The 27452-nt window shown below is 40.6% G+C and overlaps 1 protein-coding gene across 2 annotated transcripts; it reads right to left on the reverse strand.

Moving 5' to 3' along the window:
- Positions 1 to 5786: 5786 nt before the first annotated feature.
- Positions 5787 to 26248, reverse strand: cgna (cingulin a). 2 transcript variants are annotated; one of them, XM_085473872.1, is made up of 21 exons: positions 26230 to 26248; positions 26040 to 26088; positions 19249 to 20134; positions 19041 to 19138; positions 18854 to 18923; positions 18666 to 18761; positions 17497 to 17618; positions 17198 to 17309; positions 16759 to 16971; positions 15148 to 15296; positions 12731 to 12851; positions 12433 to 12645; positions 12038 to 12259; positions 11693 to 11941; positions 11386 to 11556; positions 10953 to 11114; positions 10489 to 10662; positions 10214 to 10332; positions 9384 to 9492; positions 9109 to 9272; positions 5787 to 7749 (listed from the first exon to the last, which is right to left on the reverse strand). In XM_085473872.1, the coding sequence occupies exons 3-21, from the start codon at positions 20131 to 20133 to the stop codon at positions 7614 to 7616; spliced, it is 3585 nt and encodes a 1194-aa protein (XP_085329998.1). In that variant the 5' UTR covers position 20134; positions 26040 to 26088; positions 26230 to 26248; the 3' UTR covers positions 5787 to 7613. The 2 variants fall into 2 exon arrangements, with proteins under 2 accessions (XP_085329998.1, XP_085329999.1); XM_085473873.1 differs by having other exon boundaries at positions 19041 to 19111; positions 26040 to 26244.
- Between the last annotated feature and the right edge of the window lie 1204 nt (positions 26249 to 27452).

Genomic DNA, 27452 nt, shown 5'->3' on the forward strand with positions numbered 1-27452 from the left:
TTTCTTTATGTGTTTATTAATTTGTTGGTGCCAGGCAGATTTTTTCAGCAGTAATGTAAAACTCCAAAGCTTACAAAACATTTATTGTTCCTGCAGAATTCCTACTGTTGCACGACCTGGGCTGCATATTTCTACAGGCCACCCCGAAGGCACAAAGGTGACAGAACAAATGAGTAACAGAGTGAGCGTTCCTCTGCTGGCATGTAGCTGATGCAGCAGCAGCTGATCCAGCTCTGCACAGACCTCAAATTGGATAACGACTTTAGCGGCGTTTAGGAGCAAACAACAGCTCAGAGTGACACACAAAAGGATGATGTTAAGTGAATTCGAACCAGGAGCAAAAACCAGGAGCACAAAAGCAGGAAAAGCCTAACCAGGCATTAGCGAAATTGTCTACATGACCTGCATTTTTAATAAGTAATCACTTCAGGGTAACCAGTCACTAACCAAGAATGTAACCTTTATATCAGAGTGGTTGCTTTCACTAATGGTTGATTTATCACTGGGAATGAAGTTCCTCCACAAACTAGAAGACCAGCACGTGTACACCTAATGCACACACCAAGCAACAATCCTAGTCCTGATTATGAGTTTACATCATGCCATTGGTCGCATGCAGACGCACTGATCCAGAGATCAGACAGCAGACTGTTATGAGAGTCTATGTTTTCATACATGCACGCATTAGACTGAGATCACAGAGTGAGTCAGACTCCTGCTAGTCGCATTCAGTCGTCCTTCTTATCTGTTTGGAAGAGTATGTCTTAAGTTGTGCCAACTTCAAATATGCACATAGCCCGGACGAGCTTTGTGTTTTCAGATCCTCAAGAATCTGACAAGCCTGTCTGGACTAAAGTCTTTGTAGACGACTAAATGGAAATGTCTCATTGGCTACCTTAAAAGGGCTAACACAAGTGAGTCAGGAAAAGTGCTGCTCTGTGAACGTGTCCCTGCTGAAGCCCAAACATAACCAGATAACAGTTTCAACAAACGCTGTGACAGAAAAAAGGTAAATGCAAATATAACAAAAGACCATAAAACAACCTTCATTTTATACTTACTGGATGTACTTGGTGAGGGAGAAGGAAAATCACACTCAAATAAAATACAGTATTTATCTTTCACATACTTGATGTCAAATCTGGAACCACTCTGTGTTCATGTGTGTGTTTCTTAACTTAGATACTTCTAGCTTATTGGGATTTGTTCATCTCACTCCCAGTGAGCCAGTGTGCACGTCTGATATGGTTCAACAGAAATTCCACCAATACTGTAGGATTTTTTTTAACTTTATGCACTCATCCTTTAACTCTTTCCCACTTATAGACAACATTTGATAAACCTCTTTTGCACCTTGGTATATATCCATAAAGATGTGGTTTGCAGCTTTTTCCAAGGGTAGCTGCACAGGCACAGATCACACTCACTACTGATGCACATCCAGTTGTTTTGAAGGTTATTCCCAGTCGGCTTTCAAGGTGTAAAGAGTTAAAAATAAGTCGACAGTTTACGCATTTCTTGAGTTGTACACATTGTTCTGGGGCATTAAAAAAATGAGTTTAAGCCAAAATTCAAATATAAAAGACTGCATTAAGTTTTTCCTAAATTGAGACTTTAAAATATTGATATCTAACCATGTGACCTGAACAAGAACACAACATTGTCTGACCTGCTATAACTGGGTTAAAAGTGCACTTCTGTGTAATGCAGAGAGGAGCTGACAAACTGATGAAAATAATAATGACGCTATAAGTGTGGTCACATACTTTAGATTATCAAAGTGAAGCTTACAGAAAACAATGGCTCATTTCCTGTCTTGAGGGCTGCAGTTACCACTGAGGATGCACAGGTCATGTCCTTACACACAGATAAAAAGGATGAGTCCCTCTGGAGTGACTCTTTTTTATTATGTTTACTTCTAGGGAGCAAAATCACGAGCTAATCATCTACTAAATTATAACAAGCAGAAATACGGGAGGTGGGTTTGAGCAGTTAGTTAGAAAAGTTGAATTTGGGCGCTGTTGTCAGTTTCCTTGTAAAAAAAGAAAACTTACATAACACGCTTTAGTGGAATCATGATATCAGAATCTGGACACAGCCCTCATTTAGCGTTGAACACAAGAAAAGTTATTTTTAAAGCACTGCATGATGACAGTCTTTGCTCCACTCCTTATCTTTTTTATTAATTGTGCACTGCAATTACAACAGAACAACTGAAAACATTAGTCACAGTGTGTGGGTAATTTCACTGCTTCTGTTTTTATTGTGTTTCTACATGTGAAACCCCTGAAGGCAGACAGAAATATTTTCACACCTTCGGCAGGGCAGTTTCTCAACAACAGGAGCCATACGTAACGACAAACACACCACGATTTCTAAAGCCAACACACCCAGCTCTTTGGCAAATCAGCTCTCAGGTTTAATGCTGTGTGCTGGAAAACAGGAATCATATGGAAACCCAATCCCACCCACGGAAAGTATGTTCTAGTCTAGCAAAACAGGTATTGTACAAACATTAAAGGTGTGACTTCATGCCAATAAGTTTGTTCCAAGAAAATATTTACAAGTTCAACTCCCAGTGAGAAGGAAAGGAAAGGCACATTTTACCTCTTTTGTAGATCAATCGCACAATAGCTCCATGGGAGGTAAAATAACTTTGTTAAAAAATCAGCAAGACTTAAAGTCTGTGTGTGCCGATGTGCCAAAAAGGATGTAAACACATAAATAACCCAGGGAGTTGGTGAAGTGTTCCCTCCAGGGTGCTGACTTTGATATCTTTTTTAAAAATGCAGCAAAAAAACCCCTAAAGTCATAAAATGTTGTGTCTTAAAGAGCAAAAGCCACAGATTTGTTCCCAGTATAGTGAGGAGAGTTTGCTGATTGTCTCCTTTCATTATTTCACTCATTTGCACTTCTGTAGAAGCTTCCTTGAACTTGTTTTCACGTTGACTCGGTACATTCCTGGAACGCTTCACCCAGTTGTGCTTCTGACACCAACAAACCATCCACCACTGGGCATCACTGGGAGATTCACGGTGCCGGCTCAAACACACTGGGCTATTTGTAGTAACATGCATTGCACGCCCTAATCCTATTTACACAGTTAGAGCTTCGACAAACAGATGTTTTTAATTCGTCTTAAGTCTGTCAGGGTGTTGCACAGGTTGGTTTCGGGATTTTCATGCTCTTTGCTGTGTGAATGTCCACTTTTAACAGTGTAATGTTTAATTATGATGATGATAATAATCGTGCAACTGTTTCTTTAAAAAAATGATTCCAGTCACACAATAAACAAAGTTAGAGGCAGATTTGGCTTAGAGCGTTACGGTCATGTTTGTTCCAGAAATGTAAAAACATGATGATAACAGTGTACTGAGAGCGCGGGAGCCCAACGCACGGTTGATTTCTGCTCTTCTTCTGATGTCGCTTTGTGAAATGTCAGATTTAACTGAGAAAAGTGTCTTCCAGTTTAATGTTACTAAGTCTTGTTTGCTTGTTGCCTCATCCTTTGTTCTCTAACTGGCCTCATCAATGTGCCAGCATGTCAGTTTGTTCTGGGGTGTTGGAGAATGTATGAGCTGAGTCAGAAAGCTGAAATCTAACAGACAAGAAAGCAAAATATTCATCCAGATTTGACTGACCCCTGTAATCACATGGATGTGTGCCTGTGTTGATAAAATCTTTTATCAGCACAGCAGCTGTGGTTGATTCTGCTCTGCTTGATGGATATCACAGGCGTGATGAGCAGAAACAGTTATGCAACAGGAGACACCCGGAGTCAAAACAACACTCATTTGTGGCCTCTACAACAAGCAAAATGTGCAGTTTTAAAACAATTTATAGCTTGTTGTTCTATTCTGCCACAGAGCAGAACATCAGGGGTGTACTTTGGATCTCGCCCCATGACAGCTCGGACAGACTCCAGCCTCCTGACAACTCTGAACTGGATAAGTGGCAGAAGATGGATGCTGTTCTTTTTGTTATTGAATCTACAAAGTGCCAACCTAAAATCTGTGTAATTCTGCTGTCATTCTCTCAAGTGTTCATGCAGGATGTATAGGCTACTTCACTCACTTAAGGAAAGACGGGCATTTAAGGACTCAGTACACTTGAAACTGTGTGATGAAAAAAAAAAAGACAGCCACAGAAGACTTTTTACCATAAAGTCTTCTGTACTGTAAAAGTACAGCTATGTTAAAAACATTTATGAATGAAATGTAAGTCATGCCTCTGTGTTAGAGCCTTGGGGCAGGTAAACTGAAATAAACAGAAACTGTGTTATCAGAGTTATTAATTACACCTGTGGTTTTCTGTGCACACTGGCAACATGTCATTAAAAAAAAAAAACATTCCTCCAAAAGAGCTGGAAGCAGACTGGAATAAAACTGCTTAGAAATCATAGCCAGATCCAAATACGCACTTATCAAACAGTAATAGGAAACAGACTTCAGTGGAACTCACCTTTAATTCCTGAGAAGTTTGGTGCTGCTGCCAAAACAAACATGAGCAATCTTTGTGATATTGTATCTTTGGAAGTGATACTATACAGACAGCATTTATCAACTGCAGGTTTAGATTAGAAGTGACAAATGTTAGTTTGTAGATTTCTGTGTTATATGTGGCAGCTGAGGGTTAATGTCTAGGTGTCTGTGAAGGCTCTGTCATCCAGGTCATGGTAATGTAAGGAGCTTGGAAAGACAAGCGACTCGACGTCTTTAAGTTATTTTCAAGAAACGTAAAAATTCGTCCAGTTGCTTTTCTTTCCAAGCTCCTTAGGCTAATGTCTGCGGTTACAAATTCCTTCCTTGTATCAACAGTTTAGGCTGCTGCTGGTGTAATGGTGTGGGGGATATTTTTTGGAACACTTTGAGCGCTTGGTACCAACTGAGCATCATTTAGAGCGTATCTGAATATTGTTCTTCATCATGTACGTACTTTTATTTTTTATTTTTATTTTTTTTTAATTTTATTTTATTTTCACTTACTGAATATGGGACAGACTTGACTGGGGGAAAGAAGGGGAGAAAGAAAGAGGGAAAGAGAAACAGCTGAGAAGAGGGACGGGGGAGAAGGGCAAAAACCAAAAACCAACAGAATGAGCAGAAAAAGAAAAAAAAGAAGAAAAAAAGAAAAAAAAATGCATATATCAATCACCTGGATCACCTGCTGAGAAAGAAAAAAGAAAACAAGCAGAAGAGAACAAGAGTAATAGAATAAACAACATCACAATGATATATGGGAATATGACAGTAAATACTAAATGTTAAACATTATTGTGCAGCACATAAGATCAACAGAACACAGTGTGCTTTGAGGTAGGAGCCAAAAAGGGTGTAGTTTGTGGGTGTGATCACCCGTGTGTACACCTGTGAGCATGGACGCGCTTGTTTTTTGTTTTTTAAAAGGTTCCTTCATGTAATGATCTGCTAGAGGGTGTGGGGGGGCCACAGCCCTGTCTTCCAGGGCATGAAGCAGGTATGGAGGAGATCAAAACTCCAGACATCCAGAGGCCCCCAGAATACAAGAGACCAAGGAAGACCAACAGAGGGGCAGCCGCGCCACTGTCCCAGAAAGAGCTGAGGAGAGTCCCAGATGAGGGCTCACTCAGCAGCCGCGGAGCAGAAGCCAGGGGGAGTTGCAGTGAGGCCCCCAGAATACAAGGCCGAGAGGCCGGGGGCTCGTACGTACTTTTATGACCACACTGTGCTCTTCTGATGGCTGCTTCCAGCAGGATAACGTATCATGTCACAAAACTCAAATCATTTCAAACTGTTTTCTTGAACATGAGTTCACTGTATTCAAATAGCATCCACTGTCACCAGATCTCAATCCAAACCAACAGAGCGCCTTTGGGATGTGGTGGAACGGGAGAATCTCTTCATGGCTGTGCAGCAACACTATGATGCCATCATGACAATATGGACCCTGCTGTCTCAGTCAATGAGAGATACACAGAAAGAGAGGCAGGCTAGGGTACAAAATCCTATCAAGTAAAAACTTTCACTGTGAAGTAGGGCTGTTGTCCTCTTTAAATTAATAGATTTAATGTGGCTTAATTATTGCAATACAAAAAAACAAACAAACTTAATTACAGACAGCTTTAAATGTTTCCAGCCAACAATGACAGCGTACCAGCATCTTTTGATTCAACATGTTTATCTGCATTTAATAAATCATATTCATTACTATTTTCCAGTTTCTCTGAAAACAGTTTTACACTACGGAAAAAAGTGATTTTAACTTCAACTGATTTTTCAAAAATGTTTACAAAATTAAAAAAAAAAAACATTTACAAAACTCATTGTCAAGTGAATTACAGATGATTCTTTAACAACTTCAAGGCATTATAATTACATACAAAGTAGATACAGCATAAGTTTAACTGGTTTGATATAAGGGAATGCACAGGAGCTGCGCAGCTTTAATCTTCTGACTAATTGAAAATTTTGGCCACTACTTTTGCTCTAAAAGTGAAAAGGCTTTTTCATTTCATATTCAGAACAGTTGTTAAGTGAAAAGACTGTTTCCTGTCAGGATGGACCACAAAACCAAAACACTGGAAATCCTGGAAAACCAGGAATCCTGTTCAGATGCAGAAAAGACTCACCAGGTAAGTCTAACCTGAACTTTCACACATTCTTCCCATTTCTCCCATCACACCACAAACAGAATTTATGTCTCTCCCCAAAACAATAAATATAAGATGGCAATTTTGTTATAATTGTACAATTCAGCTTCCCTGTGTATTATTTGACATTGAATTCTGTCATTGAATGTCTCAAATGTATCGGACATATTCCATAGCTAAAAATTTAAACAAAAACTAAATATTTTTGTTTTCAGTGAAAAAAAATCACTTTTTATTCAGAAACAACAAAATGCAATCCACATAAGGTTGTGTTAGTAATTTAACTTTCAGAAAATGTAAGATTTTTTTATGTGAGGTTGTTTGTATCTACAATTAATGCTCGCAGTGTCAACATTTGGTCCACGTTTGTTAGAAAATCTACGTCATTTCTTTGCATTGTGTAGAACAACAGCAGAGGAAAAAAGTCCAACATGTAAATAAGGAAATGATGAGGATTTCGCTCAAGGCAAGACGATCAGCTTTAAGTGCTTGACCAGAGGCTTCATCCCTGAAAAAGACATGATGAACTTGTACCAAAAACAAACAAAAAAAAAGAAAATCATAACCTGCTTGTTTTTTGTTTTGTTTCAGATTGTATTTCTTCTCATGCAGTTAACATACAGACTTGGTTAGTGATACGTTTTTGTATGCTGGAGGCTTTTGACTAGTCCCCAGTGTCTGCTGGTGTACAATGTGCATCAAATGGAGGGATTTCAACTGTACCCTGGAGGACACCTGCATATATTGAATGCTGAAGGAAATTCCCTCAAATGTTGAGGATGTTTTGTTTCCTTCAATTCATACTGGTATGCAAAAAAAAAAAAAAAAAAAAAAAAAAAAAAATGTCATTACCTCCCCAGGTTCCCCTGCCTCATTGTCTGTAGTGCCTTTTGGCCTTACTCCAAGCCTATAAACTGCACACTCTCCTCCATAGTCTTGGCAGAGTTTTATTTTCCCACCTTCGACCTGCTCTCAGAGCGTTGCTTTAACAGGAGCTGGTCTGAAGGTTGCTCTCTGTGAGGATGGAGGTGATGGTGGACGAATCGTAAAGACTGTCGTCATCGTCTGAGCTGAGAGCTGATGAATCCAAAGCTGGGCGTATTGCTGCCTGAGTTTTCCTCCTGTGAGACATAATAATCACTATCAGTAACCACATTCACAAAATCAGCTGCCGTCAGGTTTGATAAGGGAAAAAAGACTGTCTACACAGCTACAGTCATGGCAGGAAGTTTACATACACTCATCAGGAATCCACACAGCCTTTAGGCATAGTGTAAAAATCTTTCAATACGGTTCAGGTCAGGGTTTTGGGAATGCCATTCCAGAAGCTTAATGTTTGTCTTTTTTATCCATTTCAAAAAACTATTTTGATTTATGTTTGGGATCATTGTCCTGTTAAAACAAACAACTGTGTCCAAGTTTAAACCATCTAGGTGTTTACATGCTTGACAGCTTGTACAGTGTTTTTACGTTGGAAAGCTTCACCTTTAATCATCCAAACATACCTCATGTCATTGTGGTTAAATAACAAAATCTTTGTGTCATCTGAGGTAAACCGTTTGGGTCTTCTTGGAAAACTGGTGACAGAGCTGAATAACTTGTGCTTACATTATGATTGGTTGAAATCATGACCTTGGAATCTGCAATTGTTTAGAAATGGCTCCAAGAGACCTAAATCCATAATTCTCATTCTTAGATTTTCACTGAGATCTGTCAAAAAATTATTTTTATGCCAGCAAAGAGAAACTATCAACTGTAGTTAACCACGATCACTAATGAGTGTTAATAGGCCTTGGCCTTACCAAATACCAAAGTCAATTTAAACCTAATTCTTGTTTTTTATTAGTCATTGAGCTTGCTGTACAATCAATCCACCATTGAAGACAGAACAATTCAAAGAAATCTTTAAAAGCCCAAAATGTCCATGTCCATGATGAGTGTACATCAACATCTGAGCACGAGTCTGATCATCCTTAAAGTGGTTGGATACCCCGCCCTCTGCTGGTAAAACCAAAGAACTACATGCAATTCATTGGAACTCGTTAGAGGATGTTTGTAATTTAATTTCCCCTGTGGTATATGAGTAATGTACCGTTTTAGTTTAATGAAATCGCCGATCCACATGTGGCTGATTGCTGGAATGTTTTACACACATCAGACTGTGTAATGCTGCACCTCAGGGAGGCTGTGTGAATCTTTACCATGTGTCTGTATCAATGTGTCACAGCTAAACAATGTGAGTTCACTTATCATTACATCATGTGAATGCAGTTTTTTTTCATTCTGTGACGCAAGTAGGAGGAGATGGTGTCTCTCTCAATTAAACACACACACACACACACACACACACACACACACACACACACGGCTGTGATAATCTGGCTGCCAAGAAGAGCCTTGCATAATCGTTACCAGAAGCTCACATTGAGTAACAAATTGGAAGAGAAAAGAGGAATGGGACAGGAAAAGGAAGCGCTTACTTAAGCTCAGTCTCCAGTGCTGTGACTCTGGTCTGCAGAGCCTCTTTCAGCTCCATTTGTTCCTCCAGGTCTCTCTGAGCTTTTCTTCTCATTCCGTCTAACCTTTCCAGCTCTGTCTCTCCTTCATCCACCTGCCTCTTCAGAGCCTTCACTCTCAGAGCAAGCTGCAAAACCAGTTGACATTTAAGCATGGTTTGCCAGTATGTGTTTCAACTTTTCCACTTTCTGTGAGTGGATTTCTGTATTTACATTCAGCACATGGTAAATATTTATACCTGGTCTCTCTGTTCAGTGTGTGTTTGTCTTTCCTCATCCAGTGTCATATTGAGGTCTTTTAGCTTCCTCTCCAAACGACGTTGTGTTGCCAACACAGTGTTCTTCTCTCTTGAAGTCAGAAAAAGAAAGCAAGACTTCTCAGCTACTGAGCAAAACCGCTTACCAACTCACTGCTGTTACATGTTACAACTAGAAACAGTGACTCAATCACTTGACAGAAAAACGAGCACGACCTAGAAAACCTACAAAACCAATTTAATGAAACGTTTAATTTACTAGATTTTAGGATTGTCCTGAACAACAACTCATGATCGTCATCAATTAATACCTGTGATGCCATCTGGAACAAAACAGTAGCATACTCTATTTGGACAAAAGCCACATGTCCTAATCGTTTAAATCAGATGTTCTCGGTCACAGGTGTAATTTCAAGCACCTAACCATACAGTCTGCCTTTACAAACATTTGTGAACAAATGAGTTGTTCAAATGAGCTCACTGAAACTGAGTGTGGTACTGTAATGGTCTGTGACATTTCATCATTTCTGCAAAGTGGAAGCATCTAGGAACCACAGGAATGAAGTGGCAGACTACATAAAATTATAGAGCAGGGTCGCTGAATGCTGAAGCACATTAAGCATAAACGTCAGTGCTCTGGTGGCTCACTAATAACAATGCATAATAATCACTTTTGTGAGTAAGAGGAATGTCAGACTCATTCTTTACATTTCTATACAAAAATCTACAAAAACATTCTCAAACACAGCAATAAATAAATAGTTTCACTATATAGATCAACATGAGTGCAGTAGTTGCTGTTTTCACTGCACCTCTCTTCGCTCCGCAGACGGTCTTCCAGCTCCTGGATTTTGCTTTCCAGCTGGGAGACTCCTACAGAGGTACGCGACTGACCCTCCATGTCAACCACACGACTCCTCAGCTCCTTCAGCTGCAAAGACAGACATGAGCAAATATGACGTTAAAAAGTATAGACATGTTGGATGCAAACCCAAAGGCTTTATTTGTAATTAAATCGATAATACATGAGAGTTAAACAATACTTTGGTTAACTTAGCAAACACAAATTTGGTGCATGTGCACATACATGTCTCTCCATTGCATTCTTGTCCAGCTCCAGGTCCTGCTTCGAGGATCTCTCCTGCATGAGCTCAGAGCGGAGCTGATCGATCTGGTCTCTGCTGCGAGCCACACGATCAGTCAGCATATCCACACTGCTTCTCTCCTCCTCCACCTCCACCTCCAAACGCTTTAGTTTGTCCTGATAGAAACAAGAAGAGATCAGTTTAATAAGCTGCTCAGAGGAGACACCGCTGGAAAAACCACACTAATAAATAAATCACACTACTTGTGTTTATTAAAATAATCAGCATTTATCATATTTTGATAGCTATGCTACCCTTGATTTATAAATGTAATAGATGTGCAGACTGTCACAGAGTCAGTGCATGCAGAGCACAAGTATTAAAAGCTGTGAGCACAGTATCCATGGGTTACACTCCCAAATGACTCATTCTCCCAAACCAGGAGAGGAGCAGATGAGCCGCTTACCTCCAGGATGCGAATCTCTCGGGTTTTCTCATTGTGGCTGTTTTTGCTGGCCTCCAGCTCTCCCTCCAGGTGGCGCAGCCTGTTGGCGAGCAGCTCTTTATCCAGCTGGTGGTTGTCTCTCTCCTCACATGCAAGAAGCAGCTCCTTCTTCTGCCGTGATATCTAGTTAGAGCGATCAGATTTTTTTTAGAAATGTCATGCATGTGCTAGAGGAAGTAGAATTAAACCCTTGATTATTATTCAGACAGGATATAGTGCCATAACAGTTTGGGTTGATTCCCTTTGAAATGAAGGATCATTTTACACCATGCAGGGCCTTAATCAGACAGTTTTTTTTCCTCGTTACCTGTCTATACATGAATACAATGAAAAAAAAAAAAAGAAACTCAGTCAAAAGGTTAAAAACACAAGTCCTTAAACCACAGGCACACACCTCTTCCTCCAGTTTCCGTTTATTCATCTGGCTTTTTTCCAGCTCAGAGTGAGCATCGTTTTCGTGGCGCTGCACCTCCTGCACTTCCTTGCGTGCTCGCTCTTTCTGTTCTTCCAGTTGAACCCTGAGAGCCTGCGTTTCTTCTCTTAAGGATACGTTTAGAGAGTCATACTGACAGAAGGACGGAGGCAGGCAGGACAAAACAAAAACAGAATGAATTGTGCTGTGTATCCTCCAGTGAGCAGAGAGGACAAGATATAGACTTTTTTTCATTTGCACAGGTATAAAAATGATCCATCCTTCTTACGTCTTTGTTGAGTTTCTCTAGAGCTCTCTCCTGCTGTTGTTTAGTGTCCTCGAGCTGGCTGATGGTCTGTTTGAGGGCCTCCTTGTCCTTTTCTGTATCCTCCAAACGCTGGCTGAGTTCACGGTGCTCCTGGCTCAGCCTGGAGGCTTTCCTCTTAGCCTCATCGAGCTCAGATCTCAGGCCTCTAACCTCAGTGTGGAGTGCGAGCTCTGCCTCTGAGCTCTCTGTAGCATTGCTTTGCAGCTGAGCCTGAGGAAACCACAGAGGACATCCAAATAAGCCTTAATGTGAACAGTTTCCCAGGCATCACTAAGCTGGGTGGTGCTGTAAGGGATGCAACCTTACCTCTAATCTTGAGATTTTCTCTTTTAGACGAGCAGTCGCCTCCTCCTGCTCCTGCTGGGCATCATGGAGCGAGTTAATGTCCAGGTGAGCTCTGCTTAGCTGTGCCTTACTGGTGTCTAGTTCCTCTTCAGTCAATGAGAGCTTCTTTTTGAGCTGGGCAACTTCACCTTGGGCCTCATTAAGCTTCTGCTCTAGCTCTGAGATGGTTGCTGGGTCTGGCAGCTACAGGCAGGAAGACAAAAGATAAACCAGAGGATAAACCACAGTCATTTAAACAGATGCTTTTAATACCAAAACTACCACATTCAGAGAAATGTGTCGACCAAACTGGCTAGTTTTTATGATTAAAACAGGAGTTTAAATTATTATTATTTTTGCTGGGAGATTAAACCTACCCGTTTATTTTTCTCTTGTGCTTTAGCAAAGTCCTCCTTGGCCTTCTGTAACTGGCCCTTCAACCTGTCAATCTCATACTTCAGTTCAGCCTCTTGGTTCTGGTGAGATTTTTTCAAAGAGATGACCTCCATGACCTTCTTGTCAAACTCCACCCTCATTTTCTCTACCTCAGACTTGCCCTTCTGCAAATCAGCTTTGCACTGCTGGAGCTCCTAAACAAAAATGTAACATCTTGTTAAACAGATCATTCAGCAAAGCCTCCGTGATCAGATGAAGTATAGCGTTTGTCTACTGCACCTGGCTGAGAGTCTGTGTGTGGCTGGGGTCTGGTGTCTGTTGTTTCATGGAAGTCATTTTGTCTTGGAGTTCCTTTAATTCTTCCTCAAATTCCTCCTTCTCCAGACGGGTTTGCAGGAGTCTAAGAAATGTGCACGTGCATCTGATCTTAACCAATCAATCCACATATAATTGTTTTAAATAATGTTTTATTATCTGATCAAGAGCAGTTTGATTGTATTCGTTAATCATTCTGATGTATCAGAATTTGCTTTGGTGTTTTCATGGAGGTAAAAGATTATTTTTAAGTGACACAATAAATTGATTTCCAGCTACCACATAGCAGTCAAATAAATTCACAAGAAAAAAAAAGTCTATATTATAGTTTTTGCTAAACACACACAAATAAGGCCATCCACACCACACTTCAGCATCTTAAAATGGACAGTTTATGCCAAAATCTAATTTACACATTTTTCCTCTGTAGTGCTTTTTTTTTTTAATAAATAAAGATTGTGCACGTGAAAAGTGAAAATATTTATTATGGATTGCATTTATATAGTGCTTTTCGAGACCCTCAAGCGCTTTACAATTCCACTATTCATTCACTTTCACATTCACACACTGGTGGAGGCAGCTACAGTTGTAGCCACAGCTGCCCTGGGGCAGACTGACAGAAGCGAGGCTGCCATATCGCGCCATCGGCCCCTCTGGCCAACACCAGTAGGCGGTAGGTGAAGTGTCTTGCCCAAGGACACAACGACCGAGACTGTCCGAGCCGGGGCTCGAACTGGCAGCCTTCCGATTACAAGACGAACTGCCAACTCTTGAGCCACGATCGCCCCAGTTCTTAGATTAAACTGCTGACTGAGTTTAAAAAAAGTTTTATGGTTATGATTTCTCCATAGACATTAGCAAATAAAATAGATGGATATATACTCTATTTTACTAGGTACACCCGTTTAACTACTCATTAACACAAATATCCAGTCACATGGCTGCAACTCAATGCATTTAGGCTCACAGCTTTAGACATGGTCAAAACTGAAGGTGAAACAGCATCAGAATGGGGAAGAAAGATGATTTAAGTTACTTTGAATGTAGCATGGTTATTCGTGCCTAATGGACTGGTCTGAGTATTTCACAAACTGCTGATCTATTAGGATTTTCCGTACTCTGTGTCTCTATGGTTTACAGAGAATGGTCTAAAAAAGACAAAATATCCAGTGAGCGGCTGTTCTCTGGGGAAAATGCCCTGCTGATGCCAGCGGTTAGAGGAGAATAGCCAGAATTCCTTAGGTTGGTGGGAAGGGGGCAGTAACTCAGATAATCTCGTATTACAACTGAGATGAGCCTCTAACACACAAAATATTGATCCTTAAAGTAGACGGGCTATTGTATAAAGAAGACCACACCTGGCGCCTCTGCTGCCAGCGAAGAACAGAAAACTGAAGCTAAAATTCACACTGGCTCACTAAAAATGGACAACAGAAGAGGATGCCTGGTCTGAGAAGTGTCGATTTCTGCTGTGACATTCAAATGTTGGGGTCCAACACGAAAAGCATGGATCCAGCTTGCCTTGTATCAAAGGCTTAGGTTGCTGGTGTAATAGTGTGGCCTCCACTGCTACAAGAACTCAATTCAACAGAGCACCTTTGGAATGTGGAGAACAGGAGATTCACATCACGGATGGACAGCTGACAAATCTGCAGCAACTGTGCGATGCTATCATGTCGACATGGACCAAAATGTCTGAGGAATGTTTCAGCGCTTTGATCAATCTGTGCTACAAAGGATTCAAAAGTGCTAATTTGTTATTAGCAAGGTGTATCTAATGGACATGGACAAAAGATGTAAATTTGATTTTGGAGTTAACTGTCCGTTTAAAGCTTTATGCTTAGACACTGTTTTACAGTAACTCAGCCCACTATATCAACACAACGAAGAACAGGAAAATAGAATTTTTTAAGGTTCAAATTGTGACTAGACAACTAGACACATTAAAAGTAGAACTAGAACAAATATGATCCATATTTGATTGTTGGTTTTAGACACAAACACTTTGATTTGGCTAAAAATAAAATCATGAAATACGTTTATTGAGAGCGAATGGCCTTGACACTATAGACAGTTGTTAGCACAGTTCAGCACATCTACAGCTCAGTAAAGCTAAACAAACACTGTTTAGTTTGCGACTCTCACTGTGTTTCAGGGTGGCTGGGTGTCTCTCTGACAGAGAGGGTGAGAAACATTTACCAGGTAGAATGAGAGAGAAAGAATGGAAACACATTAGTAAAGAGAGTGCAAAGGAAAACATGACAAGATGATGACAAAAATCCATGTCCACGTGAACACTGGAAATGTCAAAGTCAGGTCAGCAATGATGACTAAACACTGCGAATGATACGACTGTTACATCAGAATGTATTAAGACTCACTCTTGTTTAGTTGTTCGAAGTTCGTCTCTGGTCGAATGAAACTGCTCCATCCAGTGGCTGCTCTCATCTCGACAGTCCTCCAGCTGCTGCTGCAGGGAGCGAACTGACGCATTTACACGCAGGCGCTCTGCTTCAATCCCTGCATGAGACTTAAGTAGGAGACAGAAAAACTGATCACCTGTTGTGTCATTTCTCTTTCGTAGTGTGTGTTAAATCACTCTTTTTGCATTTGAATGGCTTTTCCTTTCAAATATTCAAGTAAAACTCAACAAATGCTGCACTTTCACAAACACACAGAAAAGCTTTCATCTCAGTCCTTGGAAAGGCTATCGAAATTAAATCATTTTCTGTTGTATGAACCATTTTCAGTATTAAAATCCTTCAACTTGTTTTAGAAATATAAAGAAGCAGCAGTATGGCTTCATACTGAGAAAGAGCTCTACAGATGTGATGTTTGCTTTCAAAGTGTTGGTGAAGAAGTATAGAGAAGGTCAGAAGGAGCTGTGTCTTATGGATCGAGAGCGAGCATATGATAGTAGCAAAGAGTCAGGAGTAGCAGAGAAGCATGTGAGGCTTGTGCAGGACATGTATGAGGACAGCGAGACAGTGGTGAACGGCTGGAGTGACAGATGGGTTTACATCAGGGATCAGCATTGAGCCCATTCTTGTTTGCGATGTGGACAGGTTAACAGATGAGGTCAGCCAGAAATCACTGTGGACTGTGATGTTTGCAGTCGACACTGATCTGTAGTAAGAGTAGCGAGCAGGTGGAGGTATGCTCTGGAGAGAAGAGGAATGAAGGCTCGCGGAATCAAGACAAAGTACATGTGTGTGAATGAGAAAGAGGCAGGTATAACAGCGAATATGCGAGGAGTAAATATAGTGAAGGCAGACGAGTTTAAATACCTGGGGTCAAAGCAGCAGACAGTGCACAAGAGAGGAAAAAGAGTGCTGGAAAGGTGGAGCGGATAGCAGTAAGAGTGAAAGGAAAAGGTTACAAGATAGTGAGATCTGTTTTAATGTATGGTTTGGAGACGATGGCACTGACATTGAGATTTTCATTAGGAGTGACCAGAATGGACAAAATTAGAAACGAGTACATTAATGGAAGCGCTCGGGTCAAGCAGACAAAGAGAGGCTACGCTGAGATGGTTTGCATATGTGCAGAGGAGGAATATAGTGGTACAAAGGATGCTGAAGATGGAGCTACCAGGCAGGAGGAGGAAGGAGAAGACCACAGAAAAGGTTCGTGGATGTAGTGAAGGAGGAGACGCGGAAGGTTGGTGTGATAGAAAAGGAGGCAGATGATCTAATGTGGTGACCCCTAAACCAAGCAGCTGAAAGAATGAGACAACCTCCTTGCTGCTGTTTCTTAAGAATTACAGGCTGTTTGACCAATTTCAGTTTTTTAACTTATTTTTCTTCTTTATTTTTAACATGGCTGTACATATAAAATGTTTTGTACCTACATAACTTTTATTCTTTATCCCGCTGCATTAGCGTGGCAGGATAATGATGACAGAATAGAATTTCCTGGATCAATAAAGTATTTATCCATCTTTCTACATGCCAACTGTAAGTGATGCTCAGTTTGCTACTGTGAGTGCACACCTGAGACACCTGCTCCATGCTGCTACGGAGCTTGTCCATATCCGCACTGTACTGCTCTCGCAGCGCCTCAATTTCTTTGTCATGTGATGCCACCTCTTCCTTCAGAGCGCCCTTCAAAGCTGTAAGCTCCCTCTCTCTCTGTCGCAGTGTCTCGTCCAGCTTCTTTTTTAGTTGCAAAACTTCCATCAGCTGCGCCTGACAAGAAACCAGATCCTGCACATGCAAGGGAAATACAGCATTAACCTGATAACTCTGACCACTCGCTCATAAAAATGTCTTAAATGAACATCAACTTCCTGTTTCAGAGTAAAGGATTTTTCAAACGAGTGTAAAAAATAGAAGCTACACAGCAGTTTATTTAAAAAGTGGGGTGAGATAAACGATCCCGGTGCATCAGTGTTTGTGTGTGTGTGTGTGAGAGGCCAAATGTCTGAGATACCGTCTTGTTGCTGCTCTCTCTTCTCAGCTCATCTTGAAACTCAGCCATCTGGTCCTCCATATCTCTGACCCGCTTCTCAGCGTTTTCTCGATCCATACGCAAATGAGTCAGCCTTCAAGGAAATGAGAATAAAAACACGCCTGTGAGGGATTCTTTGAATATAACCGGCACATTTGTTTTGTGAATAAGCTACAGTAGCTGCTTGTGTCATCCAACTGTCTAGCATGTAGCAGTACCATGCCCTTTGCTGCTTTCCCTTGTAAATGTGTTTGCGTGTGTGCATGCCATTATGGTCTTACTCCGATTGTGTTTCGTTTAATTCATTTTTCTTCCGGTCCAGCATCTCCTGGAGTTGCAGATTTTCATCCAGACAACTCTCCAGCTCTGCTTTCAGAGCAGGATCAGAATTGCTAACAGAGGCCTACACACAGACAGACATGATGAATAAATGAGGGCAGTGAAACATAACACCGTCTGCTCTGCTGGCATAAACAATGGGCTTTTAGGAAATGTTGAAGCAGGGTTGCATTTGTGCACCAATCAATATGTGTAAGAGATTTAAGTTATAAAGAGCTATTAGAGATTAAGACCTGCCCAGCTTCCTTAAGACAACATATAATGGGTAATTATTTAGATTAGTGTGTGTGTGTGTGTGTGTGTGTGTGTGTGTGTGTGTGTGCGCGTGCTGCTGACCCGACCAGAGAGCTTAAGGGATTAATCTGAGGATTAATCTGAAGCACACTCCAAGCTAAGGAACCCCCCAGTCCTCCTGGTAAGATTTGTTAAAAAGGCACAAAAACTCAGAGGACAGTTTCTGAGTCGATTTGGTTGGTGGAGTAGCTGCTCTCATTCCAAGAAGAGTGGCTTGAGTGTTTATGTGAAGCACTAGATGTGATCCGTGTAATCAGAAACGAGTTACTCTGGTAGGGTACTCTGAATGTTAACACCTTCTTGAGGCTGATTTGAGAAAAACTAGTCAGGTCCCACAAGACACCGAAACTACAGGAACCGTCTTAAAATCTAGTGCACAGTTTCCACTGAAACTGAAGATAATGTGACTACAGATATGGTTCAAAGTTCACATTATGGCTCAATTTGTCCTACTCATTATTATTATCATAATGTGTCACTTTAACACTGCTGAAGTTTTAGTTTAGTGTAAATTTACTTACTCAGTGCCAGTTTACTGAAACAGTCAGCTCAAGGTATTTATATTGAACTGCAAAGGATCGTTGGGACCACCCCAACAATCAGATGATAAAGCACGTAGCAACGTTTGGGAGAAAGAACTCCCTTTTAACACAAAGAAAACTCGACCGATTGGAGGGTGAGGGGACCAAAAAGAGAGCAAAGAGGAGCACAGTGACACCAAAAAACAGTAAATAGGACAAAATACAAACTACAAGAAAGACACGAAAGTATAGATATCAATATCTCTGTCTTACTTCTTTTTCTATGCTCCACTTACCTTCCTTTCTTCCAGCAGTGCAGTTTGTAGTGCAACCACCTTTTCCTCAAGCTTTCTTTTCTCACTCATCCACTCCTCCCTCATGCTTTGTTTGGGCTGTCAACATAGTGGACATAGATGAAAACGGTCTCTTCAGTGGACAGCAAAAGAAAAACTTATAGAATTTGACACTTTCAAAACAAGCAAACCTTAAGGTGCTGAATGTTCTGGAAGATGAGCTTTACTTTGTGCCTCACGATGACATCGGTTTCACTACTCCTGTGAAAATGAGAAACTGGTCAAATGACGAATTTACAAACACGTAACTATTTGCTTTTCTACCATTTTATTTAATTAGCTGAATGCGAGCAGAGCTAATAACATGAAAGCACGTACCCTTGTCTCAGGATGTTGTATATGGTCTTCATGGCCTGCTCCTCCTCACTGCTCAGCTCTGCACTCTGACCCTGGTCCAGCAAAAGGTCAGGGGTCACCTTAAGATATAGATCAGAAAACTACTCTTGCAATAGTGCACGGTTTACGGTGGTCAAAGCTCACTGAAAATCTACTTTATTGTGCAACCACAAATAAAACCAATTCTTACTTGTGCCTCAGTCAGATTTGGTCGTTGTGGCTCCAGTGAGGCCCACTGATTCGCTGGCTGTCCAGGAATTTTGGTGACATTGCCCTGGCTGCGCCTCAAGCTGCTGTGAGTTGGCGATGGGGGTGAGGTGTAGGGATTGGCGGTGGTGAGAGGAGATGTAGCTCCTGGACGTTGCTGGGCAGGGGGCAGTCCTCTCTGCTGGCCTCCAGCATTAGCACTATCAAACCTGTTTATTAGCTTGTTGACAGACGTCTGTCTCTTGTTAGAGTGTAGCTCGTTTGGCTGAGGAGGGGGCTCGGGACTGTCCCTCACTGACCCCAGTGACCTGTTAAGCCCTGCCTGATAAGAACCGTGCCAGATATTTCTTTCAGTGCCCCTCTCTCTATCACTGACATGCCACCCCTGCTCTCTATCTCCCCTTACTCCAATTCCTCCATCCAGATTCCCATAACTACCAGACTTTCCATCTCCTGGTGGTCTAGATAACTGATACTCCTCGTTACTCGGCCCTCCATCCCTGTCGAGAAGCGACCCATGAGACTGAGCCCGGCGTAGTAGCCCTCCCTGCTCTCCTCCTCCTATGTAACCTCCCTCTGTTCCTGGCTCTGCCTTCCCTCTGTTCCGAGGAAGGCTATTATAGCCAGAGGAGTACTCGGTCTTGAGCTGAACCCCATACGAATCTCCTTTTTGTCCATCCTTCAGAACCACATATGGTTGGCCAGCAATTCCCTGCACTCTGACTGCTACACCATATTTAGATGTGGTCTGAGTCTTGGTCTTGGGCTGGGGTGCAGGCTGCCCTCCACCATTCTGATAGTCATTGATGAAGCGGATCTGGACACCATAGTCCACCGGGGTCGTCTGACCTGAAGATGGTGTGGTCATACTGGCAATAGTAGAATAAGAAGAAGTTAGATATATTTTTGTAATTTAAAAAAAAAAAAAATTCTGGCTTGAGACTAACAGTACTGTGCCAAGTATTAAGCGCGCCCTCATTTCTTTATATTTTTCTTCCAGTGAGCCAGACATTCTTGTGTTTTCTTAACATGGCCTTGAACAATAGCGCTCCAGGCTTGCTGAAGGTCTTTCAAATTTTGTCTTTGAGCACCAACTACTTTTTCACTCAAGTCCTTGACATTTTCTTTTCTTTTGCCAAGCAGCAGCCACCCCCCAAAAAACAATCATGGGCAGCTGAACAGTATCTGAAATTCATGTCCTTAAGAAAGGAAGAAATGTGTCAGCAAAGACTTGATACAGAACATAAAAGATGCATCTGACCCCTTCAGTTGATCCATCTACTGCTTTCCAAAGCCTCGTCAGACTGATGAGGCTTCATGCAATACCATCTAGAATTACTCTGACTGGCAGCAGCTTTATTTTTCAGCTTGAAACACACTGCCAATGTAGTAAAAGCATACCTGGATGGAAAAAAAACCCCACATTGGAACACTATTGGTTATGGATTGACCTCCCAGAGCCTAGACCTCAACATTATTGAAGCAATGTGGAATCATCTTAACAGAGAAAAGAACAAAAGAGCTTTGAATGTCTGTTAAGAAGCCTGGAGAACTATTCTTAAAGACTACTTCAAGACATTGCAAAAAAGCTCACCTAAGAGAGTTAAAGCTATGAATGAAGATGTTCATGATTTTCAACATGTAAACTCTGTTTCTGATATTTTGATTTCTATATGCTGTATTTCCATTAATGTTTTACCTGTAATATTAAATGTCTGCACCAAATTTTCTTCAATCAAATCACATTTTAGGTAAAACCCCCTCATGACACACAGATCTTTTGTTTCATTTGATTTTTTTGGCTCAGTTTTTTTTTTGCCAGTTTCTCTCTTGTATGTTTTTATATTTCATCTATATGATTTAAAAGTGCAGGTACAACAATATATACCTTATATGAATGTTTTAGATTTTTTTTAAAAAAGGGAAATGATCAAAGATACTTCTACTTTGCTTTCCATGAGGACATTGACTTCTGGACCACCAATAATGGACAACCTGCTTTGTTACAACCACCCTCTAGATAAAATTCTGTGACTCTACCAAAGTATGACTACATAACAATGTTGCACATCAAGCTTTTATTCTGATAAGATGGTTACTTCTATCAGCTGTATTACTGTATTGAAGCAGGGAGGGAAAAACTTAGAGGAATTTGTGCATGTGTCAGATTTTTCCCAGAATAGAAAGATTTAGCTGAGGTATGTGTGTGCAAGTGTTTCCACACCTCAAATAGAAAATGAGTAATACTGAAAAATATATGGTGAGAGCCACACCTCAAACATCAGCTGATAATAACTTTGAGTAAATAGCAGTCTTTGATGTCATTAAGATACTGTGACTCATCGTTCATCCACCTGACCTGCACACATGAGATTATTTTTCACTGTAAACTGTAAGGCCATTTTTTAGTGTAAAAAAAAATCTCATGGTTCTATAACAAGACTGATTGTTTATTAAAAACAGATCTTCATATAGTTATTTGCTGTTTGTCAAGTATAATATTAGTGTCAGCTTTAAAATTCCTCAAATTGTGAAAACAAATGTATAGACAGTAGACTTTAATTAACAGGTAATTCTGAAAAGTAAAAAATAAGAGACACAGACTTCCTTTTAAAATACGTGTTCTGAGATTTATAGGCGCTTTCTAGCTCTTTACTGCTTATGTGGACTTTAACCTCAGTGCGCTCCATTAGTCATTAACCTGAGAGCACACACCCACATATCACTTTCCCCTGTGAGGACCAACTAAGCCTTCTGAAGCTCTTCGAAGTTTCCAAATCTAATTCCCTCAACTGAACTTTGACACCTTGAACACAGACAGCTACTACAGCAACTAGTCAAGTGTCACTACTGCTTTCATTAACTATATCTGAAATTTCTCAATTCATCTTTTTCTTGACTGCCTAATCCTAACTTTTTACACTTCCTGAATACACAAAATGAGGATTTCTAAAATAATGTTTCCATTCATTGCACTTGTTTAAGCTTAGTCACTGCCAGCCTTTTTCATCACTACTGATAATAACTTGTTTTAGGTCACCCAGTAAACCCCATCCCCCAGGACAGCACAATAGTATGGTTCATTCAACTCTCTCCCAAACTATTACAAAACTACCCCCCACCTCTGCGCTCTGCACCTTCCATTTCCTGTCTGCAGCCTTTGGAGGTGACAGACAGAAAGTGGGCTGGGAAACAGAGAGGGAGGGTGAAGTGAGAGAGAAAGAGAGAGAGAAACACTCCACTTTTCTCTTCTTATCAGTGCTGAGTGTGATAAAATCCAAAGTCAAGCTGTTCCTCCGAAACAACCCTCCCTCTCCTCCAGTCCTTACAAAGGACTGGCTACAAAAGTAGCCATCGAATAGATAACTATTTCCACAGACACATACTTCCATAAATTATTGCAACACTTTTTAAAAATTTCTATACTAACTTTTTAATCTGTATGACAAGACAAACCAGCCAAGCTCCTCTGAGATAGAAGTGAGACAAGCAGGAGTGGTAACTATGAAAAGGGGTTTTATATATGAAACAGTTTCGGAGCAAGATAAGAAGGTAATGACTGGCCCAGCAATGAATGGAGTGACGTCACTGAGAATGACCTTCGAAGGTATCTGTGTGCAGCTGGTCGATTTTTTTCACCCTTTGGGAACCACAGAAGAAGCGCCGTGTGTCACAACAAGTTTGTGAAGCTGAGCATAAAGTTTTCAGCCCACTCTTGTAAACCAAGGTCAACCAAAAGTGTGGTCCACTGACGACTGCAGCACAGACACGCAAGATAGTGCACTAACTAGTAATCTTTGATTTAATGGGACATACTCATCTAAACTGGTGTGACCCGTAAAGCAACAAGTAAGCCAAACTGATGTAAAGAAACCAAACTGTAAAGCAGAAACATGTCTGTCTGAGAATATCTGTTTATTTGTCACAGAGGAGGAAGGCACTTCCAGCTCCGACAGCGGGACGAGGTTGAAGGAGAACTCATCCCATTGTCCAGCTGATGTGGGGCGGAAAATGAGGGCAGCAATTCTGGAATGCTATAACTACCCCTGCTGCTCCTGCCCCTTTCTCTTCTGTCACACTGTCCATCTGATTAAAAGAAGTCATTTTCAATACTTAAATTTTGCTTTTAGGCTTCACTCCAAAGTTTTTTTTCTCCACAGCACTCTAAATAAACATGCTTTCTATACTGAGAGTAGGATGGCAAACAAGCTCTCCTTTGATCTTAAACTCGTGATGTGAAACTAACATGTCACACCTAAGGTGATTGTTTCAGGTCTGTAAAACACAGAAATTATTATTTTTTTAAATACAGAAAGCAATCCATTACCCAATAAGCGACTAAACAGTGTTCACTCTGGAGATCCAGAATCTTAACTATGAGTATTGCAACTTTAATAACAGACCAGCTTTGCTTGCACAGCTATATCTGGAGCTTTTGTAATTTCATGAGAGTCGTGCTACCCTGCAGCTATGCAGACGAGCCTGCGGCCTCAAACTCAATTCTCAAAAAGTAAATTGAATTGAAGCTGCTTTCATTTTAAGACCTAAGGTGGAAAGGAAAAGAAAAAAACGAATTAGGACATCAGAATGGGTGAGGAGAAAAATTAAACAACGGCAACGTGTGAAATCACATGCCTCTGCTGACTCAGAATCCACATGGCTAATGTGATAGCATCATCTCTAGACTGGCCCAAAAATGACACAGCTGGAGATGGCAGACAAGGGTGATGGCAACATGTGCCAAAAACATATCCTTAGGGTGTAAAAACAACCCTTCATGTCAAAACGTAAGCACTACAAATACGTAAGCACGTGCTATGCTTTTAAGTAAAGCCAGTCTTCTCTCGTTCTCGTACGAGAACAGCTTTGCATGAGTCACAGTTCAAAACAAACCTTGTTTATCCTATACTGGTCTTTGGTTTCACTCCTCAATTAATAAACACCTGAAACAATTCATTTAGCTGCTCTCCCTTTAAACTTTCTTTTTATTGGCTACCAAAAGCAAACAGAAGGTTTGAAGAGCAAGTGGGCGGAGCTTCTGTCCTCATAAAGCCACAAAACTGGACTTGGCAGAAAAAGTTTTTCTAATTACACATCTTAAGCAGAAAAATAATAATGCGCTTTACTACTTCCGTAAAAAATAAAAATAAAATAAAAAAAATAAAGCAATAATTAAGATTTTTGCTTCCAAAACAGAATTTTGATTAAAGAACTTTTAAAGAACAGAAACAAAAATGATTTTGGTTACCGATACTGTCAATTTAGGGCAGATGTGCCATAAACCCTACAATGCACGGGGGTCTAATAAATTTGGTAAGCATTGTATAAACGTCTTAAGAATGAAAATGTAAACGTCTGTGTGCTGAATGAGGTTGAAAGCGATGGAAAACAGCCAGACACTAAACAAGGAAGAATCAAAACACCACATCTGAAAATATTTGCCTTTAAAAAAACCCAAACAAAACAAATCAATTCAAACTGTCATCAACTCATTGCTAGTTGGACTATTTGAGAGCTAGTTTACAGCATGCTATAAAGCTGGCATATGGATGCTGTAAAAACACATTTAATCCTCCTTTTCTTCCAAGTGAATCATAAAGTTTTACAGGACTGTCCTGCAAATCACAAATGTGATCATGTAAGCAACAGAGATACAAGTGCTGTACTCTCTCTTCTGCTTTTAAAGGACAGTCAGGTACTCAGTCCTCAGAGTATACTCCCTCTCCATTACATTCTTGACATAACACCAAGCCCTCATCCTCTTTCACCCTCAAACAAACACCCATTTATTCCTCTTCTCAGGCCAAAGGAGTTCATTGGCATAACAATGTACAAAAAATGACACAAAAGTAGGAGCACATAAATACACCCCTCCTTTTTCCAAATTCCTGACACTGGTCTCTCTGTCCTTTACACATACAGGGGCGGAAAGTGTGTCAGTGTGGGAGACTCACTTTATGGCGTTTTATCTGCACACTTGAGTGTATCAGCTGCTTGTACGTGTAACACGGCACAGGTCTTTATCTGTTAGTCCAATGTGAGGCATTCCCACCACATTACGAGTTCTGAAACTGTACCCGAAGCTTTACAGGCTCAATGCTATAATTAGTGAAATTCATGACCCAATCCATGAGCCTTTCCCCACCTCAAAACTATAATCTGCTATTCCTTCTTGCCCGTGTCATCAGTTTCACATGAGCTGTGAAGAGAACAAAAGCAGGTGTACTCTAAATGCATGTTTATCCATTGTTTACCCGGGTTCAATCCTTTAATGGTTTCCCTACAGTTGCATTTATCCCTTTGAGCTATGTGCTAAAAACCTTCCTCCTGTACCGTTGTTCCAGTGACAGATCGCCTGGTCCCACAGGTGTACACAGAAACACCTGGCTCATTTCTAAACAACTTAATGGTTTTAAAAGTTAAACCTCTGACATTAAGCCTACCTTCGCTATTCTTACATTTGTCTTAAAGAGACGTATTATTCTGTTTTATTTGTCATTTGGTTCCCCTCATTAACGGGCAAATCCAAAAGTTATCTTGGAGTAACGTTAGCTGGTAGCGCTGTTTCTCTCGAACCATCGTTAGCTGCTCAGCTACACTGGCTCACAGTGACACACTACCAAATAAACTATTAGATAACTGCCATAAATCAAAAATAAGTGCCGTTTGGCAGCACCAGAAACCCACAAAGCGTCAAAGTAACTGTCTGAGGAGCGGCGCCTGTCTGGTTTAGCTGTCTGGCTATGAGAAGTCCCAAACCCAGCGTGAACTTACCTCTTTTTTCTGAACTTAATCTTCTGCTCCTCTCGTATCCTGTCGCCTCCTGTATGCCGATAATAATTCAGATATATTGACTGACATCCATTAAAGCCCACACGGAAACCTGAACAGAAATACCTAACTCCTACGGAAATTATCACAGCAATAAGTTCATTATGCTGCTGCTGGGAATGCAACCTGTTACCTTTTTGTCAGGGATGTAAACGTTCCGCCCAGCCCCGCCAAGCACGGCGCTGCGATTGGACCGTTTCGCTGGCTTGGGCGGGGCTATTGATATTGTCTAGGTTTGTAATTGGTGAAACCTCCATGCCAATCATTCCTTGTTTCTGTACCATTTTTTTTCACCTTTTTTGCTGAAAAATGGAACTTGTATTTTTTTTTTTTCCAAATAATGACCCGCGTAACCTAGATAAACAAGACTCTTCAAGGACTACTGATTGATGCAGGTGCCTCAAAACGTTTATTTCTCCTCTTGACCAGTAGATGGCGCAGCCGTACACCAGCTGGTTCTCAAGGGTGGCAGTTTGCTAGATAGCGTGTGTGAAAAACACACCTATATATTTAGACTATGTCTGTTCAGAAGATGGTCGCTTAGGTTTAAGTTGCTATTTTTAAAAAAATTATAATTCATAGTTTCTTTCTTTCTTTTTATACTAAGTTAGTATTAATAGTATCGATACCAACGCTGGTATTTGTATCAGATTGATATTAGTGCAAAGGACTGACACATTTTGATTTGTTTCTATCCTGTAAGTTCAGTGTGTAGCCCACGAAATTTTGTTAAACACTTTTTCTTAAATGTTTGTTAAAATATTTTTTCAACTTACACTGGGCTGTAGCACTTTGCTATCATAGCAACAAGATTGTAGATGGCATCGGTTGGTGTCTTCCAACCAAAATTGTGATTTTTTTTTCCTTCCCACTGTCACCAAGTGCTTGCTCATAAGGGGTCATGTGATTCTTGGGATTTTTCTTACTAATACTGTTGAGTCTTTATATAAATATAAATCACATTGAGTTAATTATTGTTGAGAATTGACACTATATAACAAAATTAAATTGAAAATTGAGAGCTTGAAAAGAAGGCAACAAGACTTCTTTAGATTTATGAGCATGTTTCGCCTCTCATCGAAAGGGCAGAACTGAAGAAGCCTCGTGCACGAGAGGGGAAATATCTTCATGAACCTAATGAAGTCCAGTCTACTATGACCTGGATAACTGAGAACCTACAGACATATTTAAACTTCACTTTTCCATTTTAAGCACAATTTTTGACATTGTAATAGGTTACCCGTGTAACTTTCCATTTAAGAAATCATGGGAACATCCCTGAGTGTAAAAAACATATAAATAAATATAACTTTTATGTCCTTTGTTATCTTTTTCTGTTGCAATGTTATGTGTGTA

The sequence above is a fragment of the Copadichromis virginalis genome, linkage group LG11 (genome assembly GCF_057382275.1).
Source record: "Copadichromis virginalis isolate Kocher_CV1m ecotype Utaka linkage group LG11, C_Virginalis_male_GT1.1, whole genome shotgun sequence".
Classification (NCBI taxonomy): Eukaryota; Metazoa; Chordata; class Actinopteri; order Cichliformes; family Cichlidae; genus Copadichromis; species Copadichromis virginalis.